Below are 10,219 nucleotides of genomic sequence, written 5' to 3' on the forward strand. Positions count from 1 at the left end.
AACTGTCAGAATAGAGCAGTGTTTGTATACCCCTGTTTAAAATAATAAAAACAATAATAATCTCATTTAACTTTCTTAAAAAAATAATACAATCTACCAATTTCTTTGTAGCAGCTACATGGCGTCCAGATAAATGACAGTCATCGTGAGTAGTGAGTAAAATTGTGGATCCTTCCAGACGTTTCATCTGTGATTCAGCTCTAGGAAACTACACCCAGGATGACATGTTTCTCTGACGTAGAGTACGTCCTGACGTGGGAGGAGCGTGCGTGACACATCAAAATTCGACGAAAACAGCCAGCTGAGCATAACAGCACGCAGATGTCGGTGCTAAGGGATCACCCGTGAAACTATTACCAAGAAGGACCGACAAAGTCAGAATTAAGGTGGATGAGTTAAGATAACGTTATTGCCTCCTACAGTAGCACAGCAGAGCGACAGGAAAACGGAATCTGGTGAGTGAAATTTAGACCAACGCTAAGGTTAACTGTCAGATTCACCTTGCTAGCTTTGTTAGCTAAGCAAACAGCTAAGCAAACATAAACATGAACAAAACAGCTGTCTTTTAAACATGTTTACTACGCCTTTTTTTTTTTTTAGGTCTAGTCTAAAACAAATGCAGCTAATTTGTTTGGTTTCACCTGTTCGACGTTTACAGACAGTTTCATACTGGCTTATTTGTTAGCTCTATTTAAGTGCTAAGTAGTTATGTTATTATATCAAGCAAGCGTTAATAGCGTCAGCTGAAAATATTTTATAATTCTGATTCAATATCGGACTTTTTTTTTCCCCCTTTGCTGTCACAAGATCGCAACCAGCTTGAGAGAAACTTGGTTATGTAACTAAACTAATCGTTTAAGTTAGCTTAGCTTCTGGCTAGCAATTTAGCAATCTCATCGTAGATCAGGGACTCATAACCATATGTTATCACAATAAAAACATTAGCTGGCGTACAGAAAGACCAGTCTTACCGTGAGATGTTCCCTTCTCTTCCTTTAGGTTTGAAATTCACAGGATATTGCTTCAAAAGTAGCTTTAAGAGATGGAGTTCCCAGATTTAGGAGAGCACTGCTCTGAGAAGACCTGCAAACGTTTAGGTGAGTTTAAAGCGCACAGTCATGTTCCCTCCATTGTTTACGTTTCGAGGCTTGGTTGGAACTTTAATAATAACTTTGTCGACAATACAGATTTTCTGCCTATGAGATGTGATGCTTGTCAAGAGATATTCTGCAAGGATCACATAACCTATGCAAATCACAAATGCACATCATCCTACAAAAAGGTAAGCGATATCTAAAGTACAGATTTACTTTGTTGAAAATGTTTTTATTATTATTTAGTTACAATATCCTTATAAATTTCATTAAAGTCAACATTGTAGTAACTGCTGTTTAAAGTATGTAATTACTGGGCAAGAATACACAAGATTAGAGAAATGATCATTTAAAAATCCCTTTGTTTTAAATGTCCCTGATTTTCAGGTATTTCAACCTAATATTGGAGTCTAAGAAAAATGTATATTTTAGCATTTATTTGCATCACGATAAATGCTGTTCATGCTTTTCACATTTTTGTTCTTATTGTGGCTGCAATTGATGTTATGTTTACAGTTAGTGAGAGAGGTTGTGGTAACTGTTGTGGCCTTAGCAGGGCCTGCTGTAGTTTTCCTGTGTGTGTTTTACCCTCATTCACCTGCGTTAGGTGCTGCTCTTTGTAGCCGACTCCACACAGTAATCAGGCTAGGGAGTACTTTAGATCAGGGAGGGAGTAGCTCAGTGTTTGTCTGTTTACTCCTCCTCTGTGGAGGGGAGAGTGCTTTGACTTTTTAATCTTTGCGTCCAGAGTTTTGTTGTTTTGTTTTCTTTCAGCTTGTCTATCTCTGAGTTTAATTGGTAATAAAGTCTTAAAATTTATAGGAAATTCTGCCTCCTTGTCTCCTTTTCCACTAGGTGTTTTTGTTGTTTCTGCCAGGTGACTGTAACAAATTCCTGAATGAAAAGGAGGCAGGATCCGGGCAAAAAAAAAGGCTAAAAGACAGGGAAAATCTGATTTCACCATCAACAACAAACAAACAAATAAATAAATAAATAAATACAAATAAAATAAATGCCAAAAAAAACCAAAAAAACTCCTCACATAGCAACAATAAGCACCTACCATGCTGTCAGGACACTGGCTCTGACTCCAGGGCTCTCCTCCCCCTCAGTTTAAGCAGTTACTGAAGTGAAATGCAAAAGTAGACACAGTAATCTACTGGACTGTTTTGATGTTCTGTAATCATGTTTCCTTTTTAAATAACATTTTCTTTTTTTTCTTATATTTGTCCCTGTAGGATATCCAGGTACCAGTATGCCCTTTGTGTAACACCCCCATTCCCGTCAAGAGAGGAGAGATGCCTGACATTAAAGTTGGTGAACACATTGATCGGGACTGTAAATCCGACCCCGCACAAAGAAAGAGAAAGGTTAGTATAACACTGATTTGTGTTTTACCCAGCAGCCAGTTAGAATCCACAAAGTAATAACTGACGATGTTTTCTTTTTCAGATTTTCACAAATAAATGCTCGAAAGGAGGCTGTAAGCAGAAGGAGATGATAAGAGTTACCTGTGACCAATGTCATTTAAATTACTGTCTTAAACACCGTCACCCACTAGACCACGATTGTAAGACTGACGGGAAACCTCTGTCCAAATCTGGGTGAGTACCGTTGAACTGTTCATCGATAATGCTGTTCTTTCATCTGAAATCTGACAGTGTGGACCTTTGAACTGATTTTTTCCCCTTGTTGTTGTTGTTGTGTTTTTTGTTTGTTTTTTTTTAAATTGCTGATGTCTCAGACATGCTGCTTTAATGAGGACCCAAGGTACTTCCTCCACGTCTGCCTCTACTTCCAGTTCTTCTAGTTCAGGAAACACAAGACCTGTTTCTAATGGTCTGAATGCAAATAGCAGAAGTCACAGCACTGGGTGAGTATTTTTAGCTCGTATTGAATTTAAATGTGAGAAAATGGGGAATGTTTGTAATTTAAGATTTTGTTTTTTGTTTTTATTTATGCGCAATTTTGTTTTTTAGCTCTGCCCAGCGAATTTCTACTTCAGTTTCAGCTCAGAATGTTATACCACCATCAGCATCATTTCAGGCCGGCCTGGTATGTATATTGTTTACACAGCATGATGCCATTAATTAAAAAAAAAAAAAAAAAAGTTTGGTCAATGTAAACATAGGTGTGGTGCTGTGCTCTCATTGCAGACAGAAGAACAGGCTTTACAAAGAGCTTTGGAGATGTCTTTGGCTGATTCAAGGCAGGCAGTTGCGCCAGCACTTAGGTGAGTATGTTTTTCTCCGAATGCCAAAATTGTTCACCCCCCTTGAAGCCACTCATGTCTGTGCTGGTGTGAATGGAGGAGTGTTTTTCTCACTGACATTCAGCTTAAAAGTGCTGCTTCTTAGAAAGTCATTGAGAGCAACAATGAAAGGGAAGGCAAACGGAGAAAATTAAGTGTTAAACAATGTTAATGAATCTGACTGAATCAGCAAACACAAGTGCTCTTATGGTACCATGGCTATCAGGTTGTATTGTTTTTTGCATTTGATGAGAAGGAAATGAACCTCATGTGACGTTCCTCAAGGAGTGGTCAAATTAAAAAATCAAAAGTTTTCTAGCAGTTGAATTTGTATTTGAATAAAACAATCATCAAGAGCCTTACTAGCATATATGGTTTGGACAGAAAGACAAGAGGCAGAGCTGAAGATACTAAGATTTTCTTTGGGAGTAGTGAGACTGGGCATGATTAGAAATTAGTACATCAGAGGGGCAGCTGAGGTTGGGCAGTTTGAAGACTGGGTTAGTGAGGCAAGGCTGAGATGGTCTGGATAAAGTACAGAGTGTGGATATATTGGACAAAGGTTGTTAAATGTGGAGCTGCCAGACAGGAGGAAAAGAGGAACACCAAAGAGGATGTAGTGGAGTTGGACATGCAGAGGGTTGGTGTGACAGAGGAGGATGCTAGGGATGGGGTGAGATGGAGGCAGATGATCTGCTGTGGCAGCTCCTAAAGGGAGCAGCCAAAAGTAGTAGTTGTCTGTTTTCACACATAAATTCAAAAGTCCTTTCTTACATGTAGGTCAGAGCAGCAGAGAGTCGGCTTCAGCTGTGTTTAATTACTTGAAATACCTTGGTTTGGGTAAAAGTGCTGCCTGACTCGAGCAGGCAGACAGGAAACATGATGACCACTCACTGACTGTGAACCAACCAGATAATTGACAAATTTATTCAGTCGAACATAACACTGACTCTGTATGCGCAAACTGCCAAATTGAAAACTGTTTAATGCCTGATCTAAATGTGTCGGACATGCAGTGTCTAGGAAAGTTCAGGTAAATGTGTAAAAGCAGCTTTTGAGCGTCAGATATGTTGAGAGGGGACTATTATTTTATCCTCTAATATCGCTGTTGCATTATCCTCTATGGGGTTTAAATATTTTATAACACTCATATCTATGTGCATTATGGAAATATTATTCCACTTGGAAACATTTTTCCAGTAGCAGATAGCCTGTGAGACGCACACAGTGTGGCTGAGATGTGCTTCTCATACATCTCTTGACTTTCAGTCCTCCAATCAACTCGGTAATAGAAAGCAATAATATCTAATGTCATATCTTAACCATAGAGATGGTTTATTAGATTTAATAAAGGAGGAAACGTGCTCTGCAGTTTTTCCTTTTATCTTACATGGTGTGAACATATTTAAAAATTTTGTTTTGACAGTTTTCCTGGAATTGCTAAAGGAAACTGAATCCTCAGCTTTGCTTGCTGCAAGTTTATTCCCCTAAACAAGCAGTCTTAATTGACAGAGACAGTTTCACCACACGGCCAATCATTAGCTTCTTCACACTTATGATAGGAAACTCCAAAACAGCTATTTAGCAGACCTGATGTTTATAAAATGTAATGTATGAGGGGGCACTAAGACTGGTAATGCTTATAATAGAGGTATAAATTATATACACAAGTGATGCTTCACTAATGCATGACTCACAACAACATGATGCAGGATGTTTCATAAACTCATGTAAAATTCATGGTGCTATGACACGTTATGGAGTTGCTGACCTTTTTTTATGGGCTTGGTTCAGATCAGCAGAGCAGCAGTGAATTTTAAGTCCATAACAAAAACTGCATAATGTGTTTATGCAAACATTGACTTTTTTTTTTTTTTTTTTTTTTTTTTTTTTTTTCTTTGTCTTTGGGGGAGGTCAATTTTGGTGCCCAGCAAAAATGTTTTCTTTCCATCAAGGAAAAATCACGTGGACTTTGATTTAGTTTTAAAAATGGATAGAAATAAAAAGATAAAATCTTTAACTGCATCTCTGCATGTGGACTGAATGTCCATGTTGAGCCAGGAAAATCAGCTTCATATAATAATTATATCCTTCATTTATCTGTTGTGTAAATGACAAGTGGTTTCACACACAAACTAAACTGCACTAAACGATTAAAGTCTTCAGATTTTTTTTTTTTTCCTTTCCTTCTTTTGAACAAATTTCTCTCAGTCCTTCCAATGTTTTTTTTTTGTTTTGTTTTGGGGTTTTTTTTTGTTTTTTTTTTCTCCCCCACTAACATTTTCTTGTTTGTGTCTCAGCCCTCAGGAGCAGGAGGATCTGGCTCTCGCTCAGGCTCTCGCTGCCAGTGAAGAAGAATACAGACGCCAGCAGCAGAGACAACAGGTACCAGGAAAGCTTATCCGTCAGTAGCATGCTAACAAGAACACATGTAGGTACACTGTTGTCACAGCAACCCATCCTTTTTAAACAGTCTTTTTGGTAGAAGATGAGACCAAATTGCTTTTTAATACATTTTTAGTCATGTGACTTGTACAAGTGCGGTGAATCTTTGTAACTTTGTTTTCTCTTTGCTTAGGGGAGAGACTCCAAACAGTCCACCTGCAGCCTTTCTTAATCTCAGATCACCATTTTAGACTTCAAGCTGTGCTAATTATTTCCTAGAAACTGCACATGTGAGGTGTCACTTTCCGGGATCAGTGATTCTTCAGTGATACATACTCGCTCTTGGAAGTTGCTGACACATTACCGCCTTCTACAATATAAGCACATATACTTTCCAGCAGAATCTGTCATTTTTACAAATGATTTGCTCTGTAAATATTTTATATGGCTATCATGATGAATCCATTATATTAAAATGTATGATTATTGAATAAATTATGTCAAAGACGCACCCTGAACCCTCGAGTTTGTCAGTTAATTCAGATTTACACTTGCACTTGGAAAAGATGGGCTCTTATTTGGCCTAATCCGTAAGTCCATTTGAATCCATTAGTGATTTGGAATTGTCAAGTGATCTATAAAGCCTTTTAGCTGTTGAGGGTAGAGTTTGTTAAATTTGGGTCAGGTTTACTAATTATGAAGTACTATGCAGAAGTCTTGAGGGATTCCTTTTTTCTTTATATATTGAAAATGGGGAAGTGGTGGCAGCAATTTATTGAAACTTCTGCAAATGTGCATGTAAATACAATTTAAAAGGTGAAAACTGAGTTTGTTAAGATTTGGTTTTACCGCCTTTATTCTTCAACACAGCCTGAGCTCTCAGGCAAGCTTTCTTGTCATTTGTAAATATTGTTTTAATGGGGAGACAACGCCATTTCTATTAATGTGTCATTGTGTGTTGTTTTCTAGGTGTGCTTTTACTGCATTGTCATACTGAAAAACGAAGACTCTGCCAAACACTTTCCAAATGGTTTTCCATGGTCGATGAAAATCTGCCTGTATTTTTCTACTTTCATAAACACCTACTGGCTGAAGTGCAGCCCCAACCCTCCACTATGTTTTACAAATGGTTGTAGATACTCACTGTTCTACCGTTCTCCTGACCACCTCTGTACATATTAATGGTGATTTGAACCAAAAATTGGATTGTTGGCCCTACGACAGACTGGCGACCTGTCTGGGGTGTACCCTGCCTCTCGCCTTGTGGTAGCTGGGATAGGCTTCAGCTCCAATCTTAGCCTTTTCACCCTGTTTCACTTCATTAAGAAGATAAGAAGAAAAAAAAAAGTTAAAGAGAAGTTACTGAGAATTTTATTACCACAAGCAATTAAGGACTTTATTTTACAATGCTTTGACCTTCAGACCTTCAGCAGCCATAATAAAGGTCTAATGCAAACCATGGTGAAAATGCGTGCAAATAATTAACAGCATGCTGGTCTTGGCTGCTCTGTATTTTATATAAGAAGTTAAAGCAAGCATTAATTTAATCATTATGTTTAAAAGTGTAATGTTCTTTGTGAACAAACAATGGCTAGATAACGTTGGATGAATAAAAATATGTGGACAGCAGTGTAATTAGCAGCGTATAATAAATGCACTTTTCACTGCTGCTGCACTATCAGGGTAGCCTGCTGTACCTGAGATTATCCCTCTTTGAGCAACGTAAATTGGGATGTGGGAAATTTTGTTGACAAATCTTTAAAATACAGATATATAAGAATGGAACTGGTTACACTGGTTATTATACTCTTTTACTTATAGCAATTATTCAGGTGTTGTACAGCAGAGGGCAGTAAGGCATCATAAATGGTGCTCATTTTCTTTCCATAGGAGGCTGATTATTATTCCACAACTGTTAGTCAGAAACAAACTCTTTATTTTTGAGAAAACTTTTTTTAAACTATTTTAATGTTTTTTTGTTGTTTGTTTGTTTTTTTCCTTTGCTGCCATTTACATGAACAGTCAGGATTAAAAAAAAAGTTCACTAAGCTTTTCCGTTTATGTGGCAGCAGATGAAGTGTTGGAGAGTGTTGTGATATTAGCTGCCCAAAGCAATTTACATAATAATATTTAATAAGCATGGCTGAAGGGCGAACAGCTGCTGGACATGACCTCTTTAACCTACTGCGTTTACCATGTGTCACAAAACTCTAATTATCATTATTACAGTGAAATTGTTACTCAGTCATTTCACACTTTGCACGATGCACTAGATATCTATGCATGCATCACTTACATCGTGCAATAATTTAATCCCTTATAGATCGTAATTGTAATTTCAGCCATCTGCAAACAGCCAATTGTGGTTATTCAAAGCATGCTTTGCTATTAAAAACACTGGATGATTTTTTTTTTTATTAAAAATTGTAGCCACTAGAAGGTCTGATCAGTTGTAAGATCTTGCCGCATAAATTTACATATTCATTAGGAAAGTCATTTTCCTTAAGCTAATGTAGATGCTAACAGCTGTACAGGATTTGGGGCACACATTAAAACCTACATTTTATGCACAACATTAATTTAATCAGTTAATTTATTGTAAGGAATACCAAATTGTTACTATTTGAAATATTCCAGTCAACCTTATTAGCCAACAGTAATGTAATTTTTGCATTTAATTGCAATAAATCCATGTGTCCAGTCTTCTCCACTGGAAGTTCTTTTTATACCAGAGAAATGCAAACAAGCTAAGCATTTTTTTTCCCTCTCCAGACTTATTATTAAACATTATTAGTGAGTATCTACATAAGCCACAAAGGAGAAGAGCACAAATTGCTTCATATTAAATGTAGATGGTTGCATAACACAGTCAAACATAATTGTGTTTCCCTGATAGCAGTCTCAGTGGCCTTGGTGGAAACGACTTTCATCATTATGAAAAGGAGAGATTCTACTTGCGTCATTGTAAATAGTTTTATAAGTGGAAACTGAAGACAGGCTGTTCCCTAGATTGTCAGACTTGTTAAGTAAGGTGATTGGGATATCTAACAACTAAAGCAGACAAACCTTCTCACATTCCTCTACTTTCATGATAACTGGTGAGTAAAATTTGAAGTGAAAAGAGGGAAAGCAGAAAACCCAATGTTAAAAAATAGAAATCTCACTGGGATTTTCTTAAAGGTCATTTCTCTAGGTGTGGAAAACATTCAGACTTTGACAGGTTTACAATAGCAGCTTTTCGTCTCTCCTTGCCCTTGTCTCTCCTGGTTTGACTCCAGGTCACAATGAAAGTTTCTGAGGCGTACACTTTATGCACCTGGGCTCTCAAACACGACAGCATCCATCAATAGAGCCAAAACAAATTATGTTGTTAATCTCGGTAATAAATGGAGACATGATCTCGTTTGTGTTGTTGATTCAGGGGAAGTTTTGAGATTTTTGCTGGAGTGCTGCTGTGTCTGTTGCAGAGAAATTAACAAACTGTTTCTAGGTAAATGGTAAAGATTATCTCTGTGGGGAGAAAATGAGTCAGCTCTGCTTGCCACGAAATGCGATCATGAATCAAGTGAGTGACTTTACAAGTGGTTCAGCATGCGTCAGTTTTACTAATCGTGTTTTGTCAGTAGCGCTGTTATTCTCTGTGTGTGTCCAAAATAAAGTAAATTAAAAGTTAAAAGTAAAGATTCCCTTTCATAAGTGAAAAACAAAAAATAACCATTCAGTTTGTTATCATAAATTCATAAAAGTTACATATATGCATTTCCCAATAACAGGAATATAATCATTTTAAACCAAAGGGTGTCTACAGGTAATAAGGATCACAGGAAGACCAAACACATGCATTTATAAGAGCTCATGTTGTTATGTATAGAGTGATGGAGCCATGCTTCCCAGCTGGAGTTTTATAGCCTAGGAGGAAAACATAAATCTGTAAGAGTCTCCAATTTCCCGGTATCACAAATGTTATTTCACAGCACAGCAGGAAAACAAGAAAGCGGGCAAAAACGTGGCCTTGTTGTGTCAGTGCTAATGGAAAAGTTGTGAGATTAAGGGGTCAGAAAACCTTCTGCTGAAAAGTTCCAAACCTGCAAGGTGCTTCCACATGTATTTTTGAAATGCACATCTAATATAAGTAGGAAATTCAGGGTATTTATTTCTACATTATAACATTAGAATTTGTACATATGTGTATGTGTGTAAAACAGATTAACCAAAGCAAAGTGCTCTTTAGGATTTTGCTTCAGGGGCGGTTAGCATACTCTGAATTTTAAGGAACTTGCTTTTTCACTATACTTGAGTTGCTAGTTTACCAGCAGCACCAGCACCTGTGCAACTGGTTTAGCACAAAGAAACCATAAGCCCTGCACAGCTGACACAGTTGGCACAGTCACACACACTGCTAGCTGAATTGGCACAGTTGGTTATTCCCAGGACTCGAGCAGCAGAACAGAATAGCAGCTTCATATTTTTTATTTTCAAAACAGGAACA

The 10,219-nt window shown here is 37.5% G+C and overlaps 1 protein-coding gene across 3 annotated transcripts; it reads left to right on the forward strand.

Annotated features, from left to right (window-relative positions):
- Positions 1 to 266: 266 nt before the first annotated feature.
- On the forward strand, positions 267 to 6,248 carry zfand2a (zinc finger, AN1-type domain 2A). 3 transcript variants are annotated; one of them, XM_040046591.1, is made up of 10 exons: positions 267 to 455; positions 1,000 to 1,097; positions 1,188 to 1,282; positions 2,333 to 2,464; positions 2,547 to 2,698; positions 2,839 to 2,967; positions 3,074 to 3,149; positions 3,251 to 3,327; positions 5,646 to 5,776; positions 5,924 to 6,248. In XM_040046591.1, the coding sequence occupies exons 2-9, from the start codon at positions 1,043 to 1,045 to the stop codon at positions 5,755 to 5,757; spliced, it is 828 nt and encodes a 275-aa protein (XP_039902525.1). In that variant the 5' UTR covers positions 267 to 455; positions 1,000 to 1,042; the 3' UTR covers positions 5,758 to 5,776; positions 5,924 to 6,248. The 3 variants fall into 3 exon arrangements, with proteins under 3 accessions (XP_039902525.1, XP_039902526.1, XP_039902523.1); XM_040046589.1 differs by having other exon boundaries at positions 268 to 455; positions 5,646 to 5,730; XM_040046592.1 differs by lacking the exons at positions 2,839 to 2,967; positions 3,074 to 3,149; positions 3,251 to 3,327; positions 5,646 to 5,776; positions 5,924 to 6,248 and having other exon boundaries at positions 2,547 to 2,702.
- Positions 6,249 to 10,219: the final 3,971 nt, after the last annotated feature.

The sequence above is a fragment of the Simochromis diagramma genome, unplaced genomic scaffold, assembly GCF_900408965.1.
Source record: "Simochromis diagramma unplaced genomic scaffold, fSimDia1.1 OVJJ01000321.1, whole genome shotgun sequence".
In the NCBI taxonomy this organism is placed as follows: domain Eukaryota; kingdom Metazoa; phylum Chordata; class Actinopteri; order Cichliformes; family Cichlidae; genus Simochromis; species Simochromis diagramma.

Coding starts and splice junctions, on each gene's coding strand:
- zfand2a (XM_040046589.1), top strand. CDS start 1,043: ATGGAGTTCCCAGATTTAGGAGAGCACTGCTCTGAGAAGACCTGCAAA. Junction 1,283..2,332: donor GCACATCATCCTACAAAAAG/GTAAGCGATATC, acceptor TTGTCCCTGTAG/GATATCCAGGTACCAGTATG. Junction 2,699..2,838: donor AAACCTCTGTCCAAATCTGG/GTGAGTACCGTT, acceptor CTGATGTCTCAG/ACATGCTGCTTTAATGAGGA.